The 23,183-nt window shown below is 43.2% G+C and overlaps 1 protein-coding gene across 4 annotated transcripts in view; it reads right to left on the minus strand.

The window, feature by feature from the left end:
- Positions 1-19,318, minus strand: part of AGPAT4 (1-acylglycerol-3-phosphate O-acyltransferase 4) — a 76,169-nt gene extending 56,851 nt beyond the window's left edge. The window contains exons 1-2 of one of the 4 annotated variants that reach the window (XM_082277218.1): positions 19,270-19,318; positions 3,787-4,017 (exon numbers count right to left, since the gene is read on the minus strand). In XM_082277218.1, coding sequence (XP_082133344.1) covers positions 3,787-3,964 — 178 coding nt within the window. In that variant the 5' untranslated portion in view covers positions 3,965-4,017; positions 19,270-19,318. Of the gene's footprint in view, positions 1-3,786; positions 4,018-18,825; positions 18,967-19,068; positions 19,207-19,269 lie in introns of those variants that run through there. The other 3 variants (XM_082277217.1, XM_082277220.1, XM_082277219.1) reach the window with 3 other exon arrangements.
- Between the last annotated feature and the right edge of the window lie 3,865 nt (positions 19,319-23,183).

Here is a 23,183-nt window from a genome sequence, read left to right on the forward strand (position 1 = left end):
AACTGATTTGGGAAGTACAAACCACTTTCCCACTGCCCAGCAAGCTATGCAGCCATGTGCACATATGGCATGAATCCCAAGACAACCTGTTCCCTCTATGTGTATGGTCAGCTTTACAAGCTACTGCAGAAAAGCTGTGGGTACCACTTGTGGTGGTTTGCTATCACGGAAGGGGGAGGAGTAAGGTGTATTCCCACCTCTTCCAATTCAGACACAAACAGCATCCATGAGAACTGGGATGTATTCCACACTAAGTGCTTCCTACCTCGGTTCTCTGTCTTTTAGAAAAAGAAACTGAAGACAAAATGTTCCTATATTATTTAAAAATAAAACCCAAGATTGATTGCTTCCCCAGCCTTTCCTCTTATGCCAGCTTCCAAGCACACTTAGGCTCAAAATTTTTATTGTTATCACCCTATTGAGGTTTACAGCGTTCAGTTTCCTTATTACGGTGCACTCTGTTGAGTTCAGTATGAGGGAGAGTTTATCCAGGTTGTCATTTTACAAAAGGGGGAGTAGATTAACAGGCAGTTGAACCAATCCATGAATATATATTTGAAGCCAGAAAATATTTTCTGTAAGTTAGAAGCCCAAAGATTTTGGTGTTTTGTTTTTATTTTGGGAGAGTGGTTGTCAGGTTCTTGTGGGTGTGGTTTCTTTTGCTGTTTGTTTGTTTTCAGGGTTTTTTGGTTTGTTTCTTTAAACATAACCCTTACCAATCTTTTGGCTCATTTCAAGACCAACAAAAACAAGAGTTCTTTTGAAGCCGGATGTCCACTCTTTGCAACAACACTTCAGTAAAGGTCAAGACATAGAGAGGGCATAGGACTAGAACTAACCATTACTTTGTACCTATTTGTCAATTGGGATAACAGAATCAAACAGGAAGAGTCTATTTATAGTAAAGGATGAGAAGTATCTTGGAGATATAAAAGCAACCCAAACTGCAATATGGGGAATGGATAACACATGCTTTGGAGAGCACCCCCAATGCTATTACATAATGGAGCAGGTCAATAGAGAAGCTAAACTCACCCTGGCTGACTCACAATTGGTTTCAAGAAGGGCAATAACTTCTCAATATCAATTACTGAAGGGAACTTGGTATATGCCATTACACCTGCTCTATTTCATTAAAAGCAAGTTGTTGCTCTAGTTAATCCTTCTGACTGTCAATTCAAACTGGAAACCAGGTTTCCAGCTCTTCTCTAACTTGCACTGATGAAAAGTTTGACGTCTTTGGCTTTAGCCTTCTGGGCTGTCAGTAGTTATGGTGAGAAGCTGTAGTGCAGGTGCCAGCCTCACAGCAGAGAAGCAGCAGCTCACACAGCTACCTGTGCTCAACTACCACACCACAGTTACTTCATACAGACATTTCATGGTATGAAGCTGCTGAAGGGCCTGGGGCACAAGTCTTGTGAGGAGCAACTGAGGGAGAAAAGGAAGCTCAGCAGAGACCTTATCATTCACGACAGCTGTCTGAAAGGAGGTTGTAGCAAGGTGGGGGTCGGCCTCTTTTCCCAAGTAAAAAGTGACAGGACAAGAGGAAACGGATTCAAATTGAACCCAGGAAGGTTTAGATTGGATATTTGGGAAAATTTCTTCATGGAAAGGATTGTCAAGCACTGGAACAGGCTGCCTAGGATTTGAGTCATCATCCTTGGAGATATTTAAAAGATGTGTAGATGTGGCTCTTAGGGACATGGTTTAGTGGTGGACTTGGCAGTGCTGAGCTGACAGCTGGATTTAATCATAAGGGTCTTTTCCAACTTTAAAGATTCTGTGATTCTGTGAATACTTTAACTTGTGCTAGTCTGGTTTGATCCATGTAAACAGAGAAGCACCCCAGTTCAAGCTGTACTACTCAAAAGAGGACAAGTCATTAATCACAATAGCACTTTAGCTTCCCACATGCATTATGACAGCAGACATTGCAGGAGGGAGAAGGGAGAATATTATGTTTTATATTAGGAAGGAGATAGGAAGAAAAGGAGTGTAAGAAAACACCACTTCTTCAAAAACCCCCAACTTGCCCAAAGAGCACAGCATCAAAGACAAAAAACTCTCTAATTTCATGGAGCCATTTTTCTGTACCTTTGACATCAAATGGAAAATGACTGAACTTGCAGGATCTAAGGACAACTGCTGCTTTCATTTCATTTTTCAATTAAACCATACCTGCTCTATTTCATTCTTTGGTTGACTTGGTGACTCAGGCTGTATCAGGCTCTCAAAGCAACATGATGCTTGTCACCACTGCAAAGCACATGCCTCTTTATATTCTCCAATGCTGAACTTCATTGCCTCCAGCTGCAGGCTGTTTCCGTGACTTTCATCAGACCCATACAGACCTGACTTATTAGTCACCACATCAGCAGCCCCCCAAAACACATCCATTTTGATTAATTGGTCTTTAATTCTTTGAAATACTTTTTTCAAATTAACTATCAGTTTTCCCTTTTCAAATATCACTCAGATAAGGGTGATCCATCAAATGCCAGCTTGCTCTCTTGAAAAGCTAAAATGAATGGCTTTAACCTAGACATACTTTGTTCTAAGCATGACTGGGCAAAAAACTCACAACACAATCTATACCAGTGGTGTCAACACTGAAGACTAGATCAGCAACCCTGGGTACAAAGCCATCTGCATCACCAAGGGCAAGCATGCAGGATTACTCCCTCTTCCATACTGTCCATCCCCTAGATCAGATTAGATTGAGCTAAACTGAAGGATTCAGCCTGAACATTGTAGAGTAGCTGACTTCTCTGCACTGAATAGCCAAAAGCAAGAGTAGGCCAGAAGGCATTGCATGAATAGCCAGTAATACATACCTATATACAGCTGTACAGTATCTTCTACATGCCATGGCTTCAAACATACACTATGCTGCCAGGCAAAAGGTAAAAACCTGGCCATATTCAATGCCCCTGTTTGTACATACAAATGAACAGTACTTGCAAACTCACTACTTCAGGGATGTACAGACAGCAAAAATGAAATTCTTCAGAATGAACATCCTCTCTCCATCACAGAAGTAACAGAACAGTATCCCCAATTTATTTGGGCCTATACACTCTGATGCATTTGAAATTTAAGTCTAAAGTATGTTTTTAAAAAATGCTTTGGATAGTTGCTCATCAGAGTCACTGATGAAAGATAAATAATCCCTAGTGGCTCCCAAGCTGAGGCATGTGACAGATTTCTACCCCGCACAGTTTATTATGAATACTAACAGTGTGTTTCCATTTCAGGTTCTTAGTAGCAGAAAAGGTTACCTGAAAGAAACCATTTTGCTGCATTTCTACAGCACAATTGTTAAACACTGTATTGGAAGGTTGTTTTCCCCAGTATGAAAACATCTATAAATCATTTAGCATTGACAGTGACATCACACTTGAATAATCTTTAGGGATGAAGATAATGCAAAAGCATGCTTTCTGCAACAGCTTCCTTCTAAGAAAGTACTTTTGAGTTTCAGAAAGGCCCAGGGAAATCTATCTGGAAGGTGGACACATTTAACAGCACACTCCTAAATATAGAACATGCCAAATGAGAGGCAATCTTTTTCTTCAACATACTAAGTCAAGCAACTACCCCACTATAAAACAGCAAAACATTTCAGCACAAGAAGACATTTCAACAAGGCATACATCTCTTCATACAAGTGCAGGTGCTGTAGGAAGCAGACATGACCTTTATATAGGCTTTGAAATCCAGAACTTTTCTACCAGTTCCCTCAAGACAAAATATGAAAATACTTTAAAAAACAAAATGAAATCTTACGGCTCGAAATGCAGTAAGCCAGCCTGCAGTTGATCCTCCTGAACAGTTGCTTGTTGATTGGCCAAAGTATAAGTGTAAAGAGCTGAATGGAGTTAATGATCAGTCCTGACACTATAAATATGTAGCAGATCAGAAGGTGGCAAATGAATTGCGACTTCAGAAAGCCAACGATGTCCATGATTTGCTGAGAAAGCAAGAGGGTACCTTCAGACACAAAATTCAGAAGACAACCTGCAAAACCAAATAGTATCAGCAGTTACAGAGAGCATTTATTTCTATAAACAGACTTAAAACAGACTTCAAGCTTACACTTAAATACACTTAAAGTTAAATCTACTGTAGGAAAAGGCCTGATGTCAGTATTTGCAAAAGTAACAAAGGAAAGAGAACACTGTATTTCTGAATCAATTTACATTTGGCTTTGGAAACATATTTTTACATTTCAATCTTAACTCCGCAAAACCCATGAGCATATGACTCCACTCCATGGACTAGAGTACTCTTCCACAAGGTCTTCCTTGATAAAATATGAGCAAATATTTTGAACTATATGACAACTTTGATAAGAACTTGTATTTTTATTTGTCTGTACTTCAGAAGACATATACGGTCACCTCTGTAATCTCCAAGAGCAGCTCCAAAGTAAATGCAAGCTTTAGAGCCTTTTTAGGAGTTGTGCCTTTCTTGACAAGCTATGCCAGCCATGATCCCCAAACAAGAGGTAGCAGCAGCCCCTTCTAGCTTTATTGTCTTCTTCCCCTCTCACACTCAAATAACAGTTGATTTTGGCAAGTGAATAAAAGCTTGGCTATGCACATACACACAATTTGTTCAATTATCCCTTGACACTGATTCTGTCAGTTATAATCCATAAACCCAGAAATGAAACATCAATAACAGTACTAACCCATGACCCAGCAGAGTTTCCAGAAAGAAATCAACTCTAAGACTACTTATGAAATGTTTGTGTAATTTTGGAAAGGTCCAGTCCAACCTTAGCAATAGAACATTCAGAGGAAATGTCCTCTGCAGAGTATTCTGACCTATCAAATACTGTACTGACCTGCCGCTACCATCACTACCACCACTGCTAGAATGAAGACACATCTCTCAGCAAACACAACCCCCAGTATTCTGAATACAGTTAGACAGGAGGTGCTGTGGCCATCCTGCTCCATTCCTCCACTGTTTGTGCCTCCGAGGCATTGGAAGAGTTTTCCCAGGGAGGAAGCCCTGAGACAGTATTTCTGAATGTGCCAGTCACATCCAATAACAAAAAAGCAGCTGTCAGCAGCCCAGGGAATTAACTGATGAAAAAAATCTTTATGCCTATCCTTTTAGTTTATATGAGACCCCATTATGTGAGGCACTGAGTCTAGATCAGTGTCCTGAAACATTTGTTTTACTGCCCTTTGCTGACTCTGCTCACCACAGCAAAGAGCATACACAAGAATTGCTGCAAAGGCTTCGGAAGTTATTTAGCCAGTTTTTCAACCGCAAGGAAGATGAGGAAAAAATTAAGAAAGAGAATCGGTATTGTTGTATAATTTATATAAAGAGTTTATGGCAGTCCCAAGCCTATTATTAGCAGACAAAATGTGCCCTTTTGTTCCCTTTATCTTGCTGTACTATTCAGTATCACAGCTGACACCAGCTGTAGCTCAGAATGGCAGAACAGGCCTCTATTCATTGTAGTAACCACTGTCATGATACTCGTAAAAAGCTTTTCCAGCTTTAACCAACCTTTCTATTAAAGATATGATTCTTAGGGTGGCAGACAATTTACTAGCTTGGGCTTTGACCAGAGGTTTTGTTTTTGAAGGCTAAGCAGAATGAGAAATGTTGTCTAATAGGAACCACTGCTGTGTTTCTTCTCCAACCCTTCCATTGAACACTCGGAAGACAAAGCCAAACAAAAAGAACCTTCTTAAAAAGTCAGAATAGAAGCAACCAGCTACTTGCAAGTGGATGGTTTCAAAGACTCTACAGAGTCCAAAAGCCTGATGACTGGGTTTATCCTACTGTCCTTGGCTAAAACTGGTCAGAAGGGTTTTTTGTGCTGGTCTGCCTGTTTAATTCTATCCCACAGAATCACTCTAATGTAATTCCCAGAGATCAGCAAGACATGGGATAAAACATAAAAACAGCAGCCACAAATTAAGACTGGAGCACTGTTTACTTAGTGAAGACCTGAAAACTCCCTATTTGATATAATCAACATAAATCTACTGTAGTAAGCAGCTGACAGACAGACTTTGTAACAAAAATAATTAGTCTTTTTGTCCACCAATTAAACCAGCAATTCTTTTTTTATTATTACCTTTTCATTATCACAGATGTCAAACTTTATAAAAATGTTACATTTATGTGAATCATTTACTTCCTGCTGGGTCTTTAAAACAAAACTTCACAGAAATGAAATAAACAAATATGAGATAACCCTGATAAAACATAATTATTGCCTTACAATTTTATTAAGCCACAATGGAATGTCTGAAAGTAATTCCTCACTTTCATAGCTCATCCATCAAACTTCAATTCTGTAAAGCTTCAGAGACCTGTTTTAAGGCAAACTAAATCTGCTTAAGCAGTACTATTCAAAGGCGTCTAACCTAACTTGCTTGCAAAAGGAACAAGAAATGAGAGACACTGCTCAAATTCTTCTTTTCCAAAAAGTAGGGACTACACAGAGAAATTTTCTCTTCTGACTAAATGCAATTTGTTTTCCCTATAAAATGTGCAACCTAAACAGTGTATATGGAATGGTAGCTAAGTTTCTGTTTCTCAGATATAACCTCATTCTCGTAAGATTTTTTTGGACTCTTTTCATTACCCAAACTCCAAGAATGCAATTTATTCTTGGTACAACAAAAAGAATCAGTTCTAATCTTATGAATGAGGCCTAGAAACATGGGTTTAAGAGTCCACAGGAACACCTTACACTTACTCTTTGTCTTCCTAAAAGTCCTCATGGGTAACATCAAGGTAATACCAGTTTAAGTGATAAAAGAGTCAGATCTTTAATTCTTAATCCATGATGCTACTTTAATAAACTACTGATTTCCTTATAGATAATGACTGAAAATTACAGCAATCTTTTAAAACCAAAAGGGCCAATCAATGCATTTTCTCAGAAGCTATTAAGATCAGAATGCTGCCAAGAAGCTCTCTTCTATCAAACACCCTTTAAAATTAATTAGGAGAAAATGGCTAGCTAGAGCATCTAAACCAGATAGCGACATTCTTTAATAACAGTTTTCCTTTGGATACAGAACAAAAGACTCAAACCTCAAATGTCTGTTTAGGGACCAAGTCAACAAGCATCTCTTCATGTGACCAAGAGGTCACGTGTTCAGGATTAAAAGCAAATTACATGACTATTCATTCTAACTCTTTTCCCTCCAACTTTCATTCTTCAGCAAGATCTACTGTGTTTTCTACCTCAGCTACTCTCAGCACTTCCTTCTGCTTAGACTAACTGACCAGGAGGACGCAGAAGTGATATGCAAAGTGAAGAACTCTATGCCAGCAGAGGCTGCTGCCAATGAACAGTTCTGTTTCATACTTCCAAGTCAGTGAGTGTTCTGAGATTACAACTGGAGATTCCAAAAAGAACACAACTGTTCGCACTTTTGGAGAAAGCACACAAATGAAGCAAAGAACTGTCATCCACTGTTTCCGAATTTTATGTAATATAGAGAGTTCTTGGAGTCTGGAAAGCAACATGGTATGTACATGACAGCATCCAGACTGAGCTGATATTCCCCACTTAGAAAGAGAGGCAAGTCAGCTCTATACCTCTTTTTTTACAGCACATATTTCAATCTTACACAAAAGTTTTCACTTACATCTAGTCTCTGACCCAGTCCTCAAATGGTTTGCTGCAAGTTAAAAACAACCAAATAGATGATGATGATGATGCCTATTCTTGCATTTTCTCATCTAAACCACATCTTGGAAGGACGAGTTACAAAGACTATTATAAAAATATGCTCAGGTCAAATTAACCAGTTTCAGTAGTGCCTTTTAAATCCAAACCCCCTGTATTTGGCACTGGTGAGGCCACAATTCAGTACTGCATCCACTTCTGAGCCCCTCGCTTCAAGGACATTGAGGTGCTGGAGCAAGTCCAGAGAAGGGCAACAAAGCTGGTGAAGGGTCTGGAGCCCAAGTCCTGCGAGGAGTGGCTGAGGGAGCTGGGGGTGTTTAGCCGGGAGAAAAGGACACTCAGGAATGATCTCATTGCTCTCTACAACTCCCTGAAAGGAGGGTGTATCCAGGTGGGGCCAGCCTCTTCTCCTAGGCAGCCAGAGACATGACAAGAGGACACAGTCTTAAGCTGTGCCAGGGGAGGTTCAGGTTGGACATCAAGAGGAATTTCCTCACTGAAGGGGTGATTACAATGGACTGCCCAGAGAGGTGATGGAGTCACTGATCCTGAAGGGAAAACTGGACCTGGCACTCAGTGCCATGGTCTGGTTGCCATGGTGGTGTTCAGTCACAGGCTGGACTCGATCTCTGAAGTCTTTTCCAACCTATTTGATTCTGTAATTCTGTGAAAAGAGCACAGACAGCAGCACTGCATATACATCACAGTCTATTTCAATGGTGCTGCTGTACATGAAATACATATGCAAAGCAAGCCACAGGAAGCCCCTGTGCTCTTCTCTTTCTGTCAGTGAGCATCAAGTTAGCAAAAGTGAGGTTGCATCCATGTGCGTATTCATCTGCAAGGAGACTGTATTTGTATGAGCCACACCAAAAAACCCCCCAAATCTGGAGGAAGAATTATCCATCTATTTGTCTCATGCTTCATTAGGGTTTGAGTCACCTCCCACCTCCCCCAAAGGCAACTACTAGAGCATTATCCCCTGTGTTGGGTTTACATGGCAAGGTTTTGGTAGTGAGGGACTGCAGAGATGCCTTCTGTGAGAAGACACCAGGAACTGTCCCCCACATTGTAAAGCCAGCTCCAGACAGCTCCAGAAGGGACTCACCAGTCAGCTAAGCTGAACCAATCACTGACACTAGTGGCACCTCTGTGACAACATTAAAGAAAGGATTAAAAAATGCTGCACAGCAGCTGTGAGCAAGGAGTGTGAAACACATGACAGGAACAGCCCTTCAGACTCTGAGGTCAGTGAAGAAGGTGGGGAAGTATGTGCTCCAGGCACTCTCCTGCAGGTGAAGACCATGTGAAGCAGGTTCTCCTGCTGCAGCCCATGAAAGACCATGGCAGAACAGACTTACCCACAGCATCCCAGGAGAACCTTCCAAGGCAGCAGGTGCCCTGAAGGAATTCACAGCTTACGGACAGGAGCCCACCTAGGAGCAGGTTTTCTGGCAGGGACCACAGCCCCTGGGGGTCCTGCCTGTTCCTGAAGAACCATACCCTGTGCAAGGGACCCCAGCAGTAGCAGGGGAACAACGCATGGAAGAAGGAACAGCAAAAAGGAACTGTTAAGGACTGACTGCAACTCCTCTTCCCCATCCACCTGCACCACTTGGGGTGCAGCAGAGCAGTACAGTCTACAGTCAAGCTGAGCCTGGGAAAAAGAGAGGACTTGGTGGGAAAGGTAGTTTTAGTTTTGGTTTGTTTTTCACTGCCCTTCTTTGTTATCGGCTGAAAATAAGTTATATTAACTTCCACAAGTGGGGTCTGCTTTGACCATGATGGTAACTGGTGAATGACCTCCCTGTCCTTTTATCAATCCACAAGCTTTTTTGTCCTATTTTGTTCCCTTGTCCTGCTGAGGGAGGGAACAGTTTGATGTAAACTTGGAAGTCAGCCAAGGTCAACCCACCACAATTTCTAGAAAAAGTCCCAAATCGGGGAATAACTTGAGTGTATCTTAAGACCTTTCCCCAAAGTTAAGGGAACTCAGGAATGCTTTCAGATTTTCATGAGGAGTCCTGCATTCCTGAGCTGCACATTGTTAGAAAGGAGAGATCAGTCAGTTTGGCCGTTCCAAAAGCTGAAGAATGAATAGCAGCAAGATTTAGAATTCCAAATTTATATACTTGCTATAAAACTGACTTACTATTTATCTTCTCTTGAGCACAGATATAATTTGCCTAACAGAGCATAAACTGAAGAAATGGAAGTAACCTGTGAGTTTTCAAATGGTTATCACACCATAATGCTCTCCTCTTCTCCCTTTTAAATTTTCTTCCTGCTGTGATCTAATATAGGGAAAACAGCTACACAAACTCTGCATGCCTGCCAGGACACAAGTCCTCTGTGTACACATAATTTAATGGCAAAATGCATAGCAGAGCTCCTGTTAGCCTCAATGCTTGTCCCAACACAGCAAAGTGTTTATACAGCAAGGTGAGGAGGATGACAGCAGTTCGAGAGAGGCATGCATAATCTGGGAAGGAGTTGGAAAGATGGAAAGCAACTGCCCAAGTTCTGCTGAGAAGCAGTTCAGGCTCGCTCCTTTTTCCAGAGACATGAAATTTTCAGGGAGGGGGGAGATGAACTTAAACACGTATCAATACAAAACTCCTTAGAGATGCAACATTTAGAGACTGCAGGGCTTGATGCTGAGAGGAGGTATTTATTTGGGAAGAATAAACCCCTTGAAGTTAAGCACTTCTGTTCCAAGCTTCTAAAGAGATCCTCAAAAAATACATCAGGGTGAAGTACATCAGTTATCTCAGGTGCAGAACATGAAGTTCACAAAAATAGCACTGGAAGGCAAGTTGCTTCTTTCCAAAATGCCAAGTGTTGCTGTTCAACTGTTTCCCACACAGATTTCTGTACTTTAATACATTCACATACATACATATAAATATACATAAAGAACAATTATATGCAATTTGCTTGGGAACAAATAAAATAAAGAGCTGCATTAAGATACTCAAGGCATCAATGACTTTATCAGAGTTCAGTCCCAGAGTTCAGACCTGGGGACCACCGAGTCTCTCTGTTTCCTTTTTTACTTTATTACTTTAACTGGGTCCATTAACCTAAAGAGTCACTTGCACTGACAACAGCAGCACCACACACAAGTAAAATTTAGGGACTAAGAAAGACAGTAGGACTAAACAGGAAAAAAGTTACAAGGAAGTATACTGAATCTAAGCAGGATGTGGGCTATGCTGTCACACTAACAAAAGCAACCTGGACAGTTCCTCAAAAATAACTGAGGTGAATAACCACAAAGGGTGTAGGACACACAGCTATATCACGTGGTCAAAGACAATTTAATATTTGTTTTCATGGGCAACATTAAGTGCTTAATCAAAGGTAACTAGACCCACACGTTACCACCATCTGGCACTCTACAAAAAACAACCCCCCTACAAACATGCTTGCACAAAGTCACTTCAGTGACTTGGAATTCTGCAAAAGTACAGGTGGTTTGTTAAATTATTGATTCTGATTGTTTGCAACAAACAAAGCCTTCACAAATATAAACATACCTACATATGTCCGTAAGTAGAGATGCTTTTGCATTTAAGACACATGAAATTTTGTACAGAACAGTCATGGACCATTTGGGGCAATGGTACATTTGAAGTAAAGAGATCAGAGTCAGTCTAGTTAAGCCATTGATCCTCAATGCACAGCTTATGAGAAATCTTTCAAGGGTGAGATCCACACCATCACTCCTTACACAGGGAATTACCCATTAAAAACTACAGAGGCAGCAGGAGCAGTACAGCAGGATATTGCCACCTGCATTGTAATACTTACCCACCATCAAGGGCACACTGATCACCTCTGCACTGGGCATTTCAGGAACAGATCCAATGTGAGAGTAGCTACTGAGTTCTTCAGTGGTTATTATAAAAACATTTCTTTTAGAAGAGCCCAAAGAAATGGGGGTATGGAAGAAGGCTGACAGGATTATTCAGGAGCTGGTACAAAAACAGGGTTGCTGTTTTAAATTGTGCTGGGAGTCCAAACATTCTCTTGATAAGAGATAGGCTTCGGAAAGAAGGCCTCTCCTGTGACGACTCGTGGCTTATACTTGTCAAGCACTGATTGCCCTCATCTTGTTTTAAGAACTATAAATTACATTGCAGCAACACAAAGGGTCAGCACAAGGTACAGGAACTGCTTATACAGTCTCAACAGACAAAATACTTCCCTTGCATCCAAATCACGTTTATGTGTGAGGCAACACAGAAACATGGATCACATTTACTTCAAAGCTTCAAATATTTAATCCTCCTATTCTTACCCACGAGTTGCAAAGTTAGACGACAAAAGTATCACCTCCTAACTCCAGTTCTGCAACAGACAAACACATCTCCAACACATAAGCAGTTGTATCCAGGCAGAGAAGTTTCATATCCTCTCAGCAGACTTAGTAACATGACCAAGTCCATTTCTATATGCAAGATCAAATCCTTCATGTATATAGGATTAGAAAGCAGTGTGGATTTTGTTGATTTTTTCCTGTACTTATCCATCCCCTCTAATACAAAAAGCTACAGCCATTCAGAAGACACTAGTGAAATAAGCCTGGAAAGATCCCTCTTGCTGCTCCCCTCTTACCTCCCCTGGTAGAGAGCTTGTTAAAGTTACATAGCAAATCCACAGAACAGCCAACACCAGAACCAAAACCTGCCACTTCCCCAGTCTCCAGCTTTCAACACAAACTGGCACTTTTCATACTCCTTTATTTGCCTTCTTGCCCATGCTCAAGTTTTCTTTGCAACATCTTTTTAAAGGCCACACATAGGAGAGCAGAGAGGGAACGGACACATCCCACAAGGACCTTCAGCGGAAGCAGATGATGCAATAGGTATAAATGCTCCTGTACAACCCAGGATGTATGTGCTGATCTAACGCACTCTGTTTTCCCTTCCTTTCTCCATTCCTCAAGAAATGCAAGTCAAGTAGTCAGCAGCCTGGATGGTTCTGTACTATAAACTACAACTTTAGCACCAAGTGGGCAGTATTACCTGCATGTGCACACAAATATACATCTCTCCTATCATTCTTACCCAAGAAGGAATTAAAGGCACTGATAGACGCTACAAAGATATCAATCGAAAGATAAAAATCATCAGCACTGGAAAAAGGGTAACTTTCTTTCCTCACTCCCATGTAACAACCTCTTTATATTTTCTGGAATTGAGACTGACATTTTAGTAACTGTGGGCAGCGTCTTTAAGCTTTTTCCTAGGAGTTTAATTCCTAACTTGTGTGGCTTTGTTGTTTTGTTTATTAAAAAAAACCACAGAAAGTGAAACTACAGAATAACACAGAATTTGTGGCAGCAAGAATCTTAAAAAAAAAATAATTGTGGAAAACGGCAGAGACAGGGCATGAATCACTGAGCTGAGAAATACACCATGGTGACAGCACTGCTGGTTTACAAGTGCGACTTTCACCACTGAGCTGTGGGCTGGTAACAAATTTTCTACTGTCCCCAAAACCCCAGTATAAATACTTCTAACATGGTGCCACTTTCTGAGCAGCTGTATGGGCCCTGCTGGAGACAACCCTGTTCTACTCGGCGGGTCTGAGCCCTGCTGCCCACGCTGCCACAGATGCAACAGGTATATGGCACACACCACACGCTCTTTGTGCTTCCAAGTCACACAATATCAGCCAACAGCACTGACCTTCTCCATGAGGAAATCCAAAAGCTTCCAGTACAAATCACAAGACATTGTTAACTGTGCTGGAAACAAAAAGTGCCATTCACCTGATTACAGCTCCAAGTGAGCTGTTAGGTTTTTGTATCTTCTGTGACAGAAGACAGTCTCCTTCAGCTAGGCCATTTGCATATTTTTAATTAATATGAAGCAACATCACTATGCTCTTTGAATACTAAGGAAACATTAAACAGAAAAAGACTCATAAGGCCTTTTTTTAACCTCTAAGTATTGATTTAATTTGTCTGTATTCTATCATATGACACTGAAGAGTACGAAGTACCTGAATTTCGCCTTTATGAAAATCGCATCCCAAAACTGGAAATGACAATGCAAACAAAAGATGTAGCCACACAAGACAGAGATACACAGGATATTAATACTTAGTCATTAAATATTGTTTAACGGTTCTTTCTGTAGAAAATAGTTTAACTGAAGAATGAATGTGGCAGGGAAGGTTCCAGATTTATTATTCAAAGAAAACCAACTCCTGCCCCAAAGAGCTAACACCCAACACCTCAAACAAAAAATAAATCTCATAGCTGAGATGTGGTTGGCATGGTTCCAAAAAATAAGATGCCAGCTTCAGTGAAAGGCTCAGATGTACCTACACAGGAAACAACCAGACATCCAGATGCCAGGTAAAAACCCAGATAAACACAGTGACAGCTTTACCCATGTATCAGCAGTTCCATTCTACATCAGTTTTCACTCACCTTTGCCTCATGATAGGAGTGTTCAGATGTACTTTGCCACAACATGAACTAAGAATACTTTCAGCCTCCTCATTCTCCCTGACCATTAGTCCTCTAAGAGCCTGATTTAATTTGAGAACTTCAGAGAATAAAAGCCTTTATCACAGGCACTAGATTTATCAAGCCCAGTAATAAAGGGAGGTTTCATTTTGGACCTGATTCAAACCCCGTTGAAGCCAAAAGAAATCCCTCAACAAGTTTCAATTGTCCTTGTTGTTTAGCAAACGTTATGACTTCAAAACAGCCAAATGTGATGTAACTAATCAATGATCTTGTATTCTCAGCACCTAAAGCCAGGGCTAGTCAAAACCACCTTAAAATCCCACAAAATCATTCAGCGACAGTGTTTGACCTGACTGCATTTACTTTACTGGATGGCAAGTGTGCAGGTGTTAACAGTTCCTAAACATGCTGCTAAGAATCCCCAGGAATATTTTTATAAATTTTGCACCAAAATGAGCATCAGATACATCAACAGCTACCTGGATTTTCCACAACATCTCTGAACAACTGCAGGTGCCCAAGTCCTTTTAAAAGCCTGGCTTTGAGCATTTCTCCTGCTTACTTTAAATATTTTTGATACACTTTTACAAGGCTTAAATTCAAACTGAAGCTCTTCTCTGCCTCCTTCTTGGGTGAAATGCAGTATTTATGCACACATTCAGAGGCACAGACATGTAAAAAACACCCAGTAACACAGAATCACAGAATTAACCCCTGACCAGCCACCTGTAACTTGAAGGGGGGAACCTCAAAAATGATTTAAGTGCAAGTGTAGTCTGCTTGCAAGCAAAACGCTTCTAGACCTTCCAGAAGTGCAAAGCAGCATCTGCAGTAATAGTCTTTTCCGAAGTGCTCAAAAACATGGTAAGAAGAGGCAAACTACGATGTGTGAAGACATGGATTGTGTGGAGACAGGGAAAGAAGCAGGACACAGTTTAACTTTCACAAAGTAGCTGTCATTTGAAATCACGAGCCATTTCTACAAAAAGACTCCTCCCAAATAAGTTTCTTTCCCTGTCTTTAACAGCAGGTTTTAAGCCAAGTCTTACCCTTTTTCAGATAGGTGAAAAAACCTGCATTATCTGCCAACTGAATTGGCATGGGCAAACCTTCAAATCTACCTGGATCCCGCTGGGGAAATGCGACTGTAATTTAACTTTGTTGGTCCAGTTAAAAGGAAATCTAGTGCACATCAGAAGTTTTTCAGATGTTAATCAACAGTCCCACATGCAACTGAAACCAGTGTGCTTGTCTTTGCCTGCAACTCCTAACCTTCTGGCAAGTAAACCCTCTCTAAGTGACCTCTAGCTCTGACTTCTTTCCAGCCTAGAACTGGTTAATTGCCTTTCCCTGTTCCTGTTATTTATGCTACAATAGAAACCTCATGCCAGGTCAGCCCTTTTGCAAGAAGCAGAAAATTATTTCAGTGTAAAGCTCTTTGTGGCAGAATATAACACGACAGACAGAAGAGCGGAAGGTCAAAACAGTGGCATAAGAAGTAAAAAGGCTTTCAGCTCAAGTTGAAGAACAGACCACCAGCAGGACCATCACCCAGCATCTCCTGACTGTGAGCTCACTACAGCTGTTAGCCTGCTCTGCTTGGCTCCTAACACATAGCTTATGTGCCTTTTCAGCAAATCCATCACATTATCAAAGGGGGGGTCTTTGCAGCATCTTCATCCTTGCCACAACACACAGTTATTCTCATTCATTTCCATTTCTTCCTTCTCTGACTTTACCTTGGACCCTACCTCATCTCTACATCAAGGCACTGGAGGAAGACAGGGGAAAAGCATGAAAACGAAGTGAGTCAGCAGTTTCTGAGCAGCACACAGGCATTAGTCAGAGGTGATCAGGGTACTCACCACAGTCAGATGTGAATGAGCCTAAGACCACCAAATAACAGACTGGTGAGCAAACTTTCCCAAATGCCTGAAAATGAATCACTGGGCAAGGCAACCCCACAGATAAAGCACTTCAGGGAAAAAACATATTCTCAGCTGCCACATACCAGTCCTGAAAGGCAACAAAACACACAGGGTACTGTTCTGTCACATTTCTAGTTTCCTTACAAAAAGCCCACTGCATTCAGTACAGCTGAATCAAACACACCTGATGAGACATTTGCCTTGACTGGTATAAAGTTTTCTCTAATAAACAAGGCCCACAGTTGCAAAAGCTCTTCCTGAGTAAAGTACATGCACAGTGCACTACTATGCACTGTTACCCTCCTGCTTATCTGCTCCCTTATCAGGACACACTGACAGCAGTAGTAGTGATGCCACTAGTCAGGGAAGTGGCGTGCCACATCACACAGTGGAAATTTGAATTTTTAAAATTTAAGATCAAATTACTAATACAAGTTCTAAGGGCCACAAGTGCTCATTTGCAACACAAGAACAGTACCTTGCTAGCCTCAGCACAGCTGTGACAGTGTCTTCCTGCACGAAGAGATTTGAAGGGGAGTTGTCCCCAGTCTTCACCTTCCAGCAACAAAATCAAGGGTGCACAACACAAAAAATAATCCACCCCTTTCAGTACAGCCCTAGGATTCTCATCCATCACCTGCGAGAGAACCCTTCTCCTATAAAACTCTTCTCTGTTATAGTACAGTAAGCCCATTAAACTGTGAGTGATGTACAACCATCACTCCAGGAGAGCACACCTCACTCGAGACAGATGGACACTGCTTCAGTGCCCTGCACTTGAGCTGGACAGAGCAAGACTTACCGTAAAAACAACCTCCCCACCAAAATGACACCTACTGAGTTTCAAGAAACACAGTTAATTACTGTGCTCTGGGCACAGCATTCTCTGTTCTGTGACTCTGAGCAAGTGCTAACCTCTCTGTGCAATTTTTCCACTCCTAAAATATGTTACTTTCACCTTCTTGTGAGGCACTTAGTAAAATCTGTTTAAGTGCTTGCCAACAACACAACTAAACTTTACTTAAGAGCAACCTTTATTCACAAGCAGCTTGCAATACCTTCTCTCTTCTCTGCAGGCTTCCTAAGATATTCTTCCATATGAAACCTGGCCCTGTCATCCATAAAACACAGGTAAAGTTTCATTTTTGATACAGCTTATTCAGGCATTGTTAATGCAAAACATTAACAGGGAAGAGCAAAGCTACACGTATTTACACAAATTTCTAAAGTGAATAAATATGTGTTTTAATCCATAGTATTTGGAAAACCACAGCATTGTATCAAATACAAGCAGGTAGAGAAAGTCAGAAAATGACAGCAAACATTTAAGCACGTCAACTATTCTAGTGATCCATGCAGTCAGTCTTTACACAGAAGTAGTCCTGGCATACTTAAACAGACCTCTCTACATTCACACCAATCTTCACATCCTTCACATGAGAAGTTCGAGGAAAAAAAGGCTGAAAAATTCAGCTTAAGTTGTTTCACAACAGTTTCTCTACTCCACCAGTTTTTAATTCTTTTGCTACTCACTCTAGTGTGAAGTCATTATCAGTACAAGCTGAGGCTACAATCGCCTGGTACAACTTCCTGGGTTGGAGGCATCACTGTTTTAAAATAAATGTTTGGGGGTTTTTTGTTTGAGAGTTTCTGGCATCCTTCTACCTTCTTGTAAAGCATTTTCAGTTTTCATGTAGCAGCAATGTTGCTCTCTCCCACACAAGAACCTGCACAAGGTACATCATTCTTAGATGTCTGCAAAGGGACTCGAAACACAACTTTTAGAAATGTGTAACAAAGATAAAGACCAGAAGTCTTGGTGTGACATCGCTGAAACAGACTCTTTCGTGGGTCGTCTTTTCAGCCATTCGAGTGAGTGCTCACTTGTTGAAATAAATGCTAAAAAGCATTACTTGTTATTTAAATAATCTTCACCACACGGTATCAGGCGACACACCTTAAGTCAGTTTACATTCATTTAATTCGGCTTAAATATCTTTATGAAGAGACGCCGACAGGTGAAAGGCAGCGCTCCTACAACACGTGAGCACATCACCACGGAGGCAGACTGCCCCTCTCCCCCGCCTCAGCTCACGGACTCCCGGGTACGGCGGGCGGAGCAGCCGCCACGACCGACCCACGCCCGAGCCCGCCCGCCCCGGACCCCGCCGGGGCACGCCGCGCCCGCTCGCTGTGGACCGGCGGCAGCGAACAGGCGATGGCACCCGCCCGTTCCCGGGGCAACCGCACCGCCCGCCCCATCCCCGGCCACCGCCAGCCCTGCCGCGCCGAGCGGGCGGCACCGAAGGGAAAGTGGAAGGGGCGGCACGCCCGCCCGGCGCGGCAGAGGGGCGCTCGGCGGGGCTGGGCCGCCGTAGCTCCGCCGTTTCCACGGAAACCCCGGCGCGGACAGCGCTCGCCACACAAAGGGGGCCCGAAGGCGGCAGGAAAATTCTCGGCGGCGGCGGGCGAAACGGAGCGGGTCCGGGCGGCGGGGGAGACCCAGGCGGGGGACAAATAAATCAGGAAACTTGCACTCGCAGCCCGCCTCTCCCGCACGCCCGCCGGCGGCTGCCGGTCCCTCGCCTCACCGCCACAGCGCGCCGGGGGGCGGCAGCGCCGCGGAGGGGCTGGCTCGGGGCTGGTTTTTCCGCCCGGGGCAGCACACCGGGAGGAGGAGGGAGGGCGGCCCCGCACCTGCGGAGCGCGGAGGGCGCCAGGGGAAGAGCACGTACCTGGCGCCGGCGGGCCTGGGCACGCGTGCCGCGCTGGGGCGCCGGGAACGGGCGGCGGCCGAGCCGCACCGGCTGCCACTACTTCGCACGCGGCGGGAGCGGGCGGGCGGCTCGGGCGGGGCCGCCAGGCTCCACCCGCCGGGCGGCTCCACTCCGGGAACAGGGTCCCCCTCTCCTTCCCTGCCCGCCGTCAGTATGTCACTTCCTCCTGGGGCGGCGGGAACCGGCGACCCCTCCCCGTACCTCAGTCGCTCGCCCTCCGGGGCGCCGCCGGAGCGGAGAAGGAGAGCTCCCGCTGCCGCGCCACGTTTGAGGAAGGGCGGCGGGCTGCGAGGAGCGAGAGGGAGCCGGGGAAGCGGCGGCCCGGGGGAAGGGGCGCGGCGTAGCGCCCGTCCCCTGAGGGACGCTGGCGCTGATCGCAGCGGAATGCTCGTCATCCCTTACCGGGCCAAGCGCGGGGTGAAGGTGGAGAGGGAGCTGTCGCGGCGTGATGCGCACCTGTGACTAGCTGACCCTTCAAGTAGAAACTGGGCAACAAAAAACAACTCCACGGCCTGAATGCTGTGGAAATAGATACATGCCGTGGCAGCCATCCAAGCACCGAGTACCCTGTACAGTATTCACTCTATGTGACAACGCAAACATTTGCTTCCAGGCTCTGATTGCGGAGTGAAAGGCAGCTTCCATGAATAGAGAACAGCAGGAACTGAGTCTATTATAAACACCCAAAGCATTGGAAGGTGATGGTGGCTGGGATGACACATCACTGGGGCAGCACTGTCAGCTCCTGGGTGCGAGGTTACACCAGGGCTGGAGGGCTCCCGTGGCTGGGGGCTGGCAGGCGATGAGCTGGATAGAGCAAAGCCCTGTTACAGACCCGGTCCGTACCAGTCACGTAGAATCCCCCTTTACCCTCAATATAAGATGAGCTCAACGTAAACACTTTTCATGGTTTAATTCCAGTCAGCAACTACTGGCTAGGCATCAGTCAGCGTCTGCTGAGGAACTGTACTGTGCATCACTTGTTTTTCTGGGGTTTTATTTCTCTCTCTCCTTTTCATTACATTTATCATTACTGTTGCTATTATCATTAGTGCTATTGCTCTTACGGAGCAGCAATAGCAAGGCTGGTACTCAAGGGAGGAAAAGCCTGGAGCGGAGGGCTTTTACACCACAGGCAGTGTACTTGCTAGCCAGAGCACTTTCCCACGATACCTGAACAGGGCCGTGGCAGCACATTGCAGCTCCACTGACTGTCCTAGACAAGATGAAGCAATGAAAATGTAAATGTAAAGCTCATACAAAGAGCAGCAGAAGATAAGGCCACAACTGGAAACAGAGCTACAAGAGGGTTGAGAAGCAAGGCAGGAGACCAAACCAAACGCATGCATCTACTGGAAAGCTCTGAGAGGGACTAAGAACCCAGACCTGGGCTTAAATGGAGCCCTGGCCCATGGGCCATGTGTGTGGGTCCCAGGTGAGGCTGGTCAGGGCTATCAAGATGTAGCTGTGCCATCAGTGTCCTGATAGGTTCCTGATGATGGGGTGTGTTGAGTGTACTGTTCAGGTGCTCAAGATTGAGTCACCTTCTTCCCATTTGGTCATGAAGGAGTTGCATCCAGCTCACTGCCATTCTCAGGCCAGTGGTTTAGCTGCTGAACTGCTGTGTGGAGAGAGATTGGTAAAGGGAATTTCCCCAGCCATATTTTAAAAGTCTCACCCTGTGGCTGCATTTTGAAAAAGGGATAATTCCAGGCAGAGGTATAAGAAGTAAAATCCATGAATGAAGTACTTAATTATGGAGAGTGGCTGGGTTTGTAGCGCAGCTGTGTCCAAAGCATCCCTGACCACCTACTTGAAGCAGCTTTGTGTACTACAAGTACAGATTCTTGGGGTGTTATTCCGAGGTATCTTACTCAGCACCTAGATGTTATCTTGACAGCCAAGGGTCCAAAAGTCAGGCACCCTGATGCTGTGTGTGGTAGTTTCTGAACATCTTTTATTTAGCTTTTCTAGAAACCAAACTCTCTGCAGCTGGTTATTTGTATGTTCTGATTTTCTGTGAGGCCATAATAAAAGTCTGTCTTCTTGCTTTCATTAATGTTAAGCTGCAGCTGAATGTAATAGGTTTTATGGATGCTTTACACCCGAGAAAACTTTCCATTGGAGAGGTGAATTCTAGTTTTGATACAGTACATCTATTTGTCAAAAGACTAACCAGGAAAACATGAATAATAAAACCCTCTTATTTAAGTTGGGGATTAAAAGGTAGATCTTATGAAGCTGTAGATACCATGGTAATGACTGAGAGTGAAGAGCATGTAGAAAAAATACTTCTGTGTTAAGAGCAGGTCTTGTGATGTCCTCACTGAGTATTTTTTAGGTAGTGGAACAAGAAGGATAAAAAGGAATCAGATTCTCTTTCTGTAAGCTCTGCCCTGCAGAGCACTGAATGGAGAATGGCTCAGGTTTGTCATTTCTTGTTCTGAGCGCTTGGTTTGCAACCTCAGTGCAGTTTTTTTCCTTGTTGCTGGTGGGTATGCAAATACTTTATTTGCATTGGGCAAGATTCAAGAGTTGAGTCAGGAACTTACTTGATGGATGCCTCCCAGCTATCCATCACTGTGTGAAATGGGTGATTTTCAGTGAGTTTCCCTGTAAGAAATAAACATAACAAAAACATGATAACAGCAATAACAAAACAAAACCACAAAAACAAACCCCAAACCACCCCCTCTAGTTCCAGTCGGTGAGGTATCTCTCATGGCTGAAGCAAAATTAACTGCTTGCTGGTTTTCACAGCTGGACCTCAACCCTGCTCACCACATGCACTTTTAAACGACTTGTGAATTTGACTTCAGAAATTTTATTGCAGGCAAAAGCTTGTTTGTCCTGGAAAGTTCTGCAGTGCTGCCTATGCCAGCCTAGAGGGAAGAGGCAACACCCCTGCTGCTGATGCTGCCAAACTGAGAGGGTGGATACTAACATAGGGATACACTATGATACACTTCCATGAGCAGCTGAGCTCAGGAAGTCAAGTTTGCTCTTGCTGCATGTCTTATGGCTAGAATCTCCAATATCTAATAAGGCGTGGGTTATAAAAGGCAATTTCCTGCATTTAAAAACATTCATAATGGTCCTCTTCTGTGTAGACTGAATGTAATAAAGGCTGAACTGCAAGCTGTCCCTCCGTGCTGGCAATAACAGGAAGTCTTTCCTGTGCTTGGCTTATCCGTCTTTATGAAAACTGTGGGAAAGTAATTGTGTCTGAGATCTCTGCTGCTTTTTGGGGATTGATTAAAATCTGCTAACAAGGTCAGGAATTATAGTAAGGACTGATGTGTGAAGTATGACTACACAATCCTTTTCCACTAGGAAACCACATGAAAATATCTATACCTAGGTCAATATATGCTGACAGTTTATTTAAGTATGGCAACCAAAAATGAACGGTATTGATGCAATGCATTGTTGGGATGATAGAAGTCCTAATGTACATGCAGGTGTACCAGTTTAAATTGGCCAGTGGAGGAGTGGTGTTGAAAATCAGACCCACTCCCTGTGTAACTAATTTTTCTGGGTGAGTTTTTCAAGTGTGGATTAACCCCAGCTGTGACACCTGCCATCTTCTCCTCTACCTCAGCTGTACAGTGGATCCACTGTTTTTGTATAGAAACTCCCACTTCCTTTCAAAGAAGCCGCGATACTCACACATGGAAACATTCTGTTAAAACGAAACCCTGGGGCCACAGTTAATTTTAGAATAGACTCATTCTTTAGTTGAATAGGCATTAGCAAAAGAGCTAATGTGTGAGATGAGTTACAGGAATTTTAGCTCCAGTCTGTCCAATTTGACCCTTTACAAAGTCTAGTCCATACAGAAAGAATACTGACTGAGATGCCAAAACCCATTTCTTTGAACATGTTTATTCTTTCAGCATGCTTTATTTTCTGCAACAAGTATTAGATTACTAATCAATTACATAAATTCTTTACAATTTTTTAAAAATACCATTCTGTCGCTGTTGTCCCCAGGGACGGCGAGAATCACGGAATCCAAGTCTAGGATAAAATGGAATTATTTAATTAATTATTACCTCATTTATATAACTTGGTTCACAATAGAGAAATGACATTATTGGGTGCTTGACCATACACCTCCCAGAGTGATTGGCTGAATGCTATGACGCCTATTGCAAAATATTTTCTTCAGTGAACCAAAACAAGACCATGCAGGTGCAAGATAGAGAGTTAGTTTACAAAACCGTCTTTCACTGTTTCTCAGCTAAAGCATGAGAAAGGAAGACTTCACAAAATGCTTCAGCAGCTGGAAAATTCCACTGTTCCTGCTCTTTAGC

This window comes from Coloeus monedula, assembly GCF_965178545.1.
Source record: "Coloeus monedula genome assembly, chromosome: 2".
Classification (NCBI taxonomy): Eukaryota; Metazoa; Chordata; class Aves; order Passeriformes; family Corvidae; genus Coloeus; species Coloeus monedula.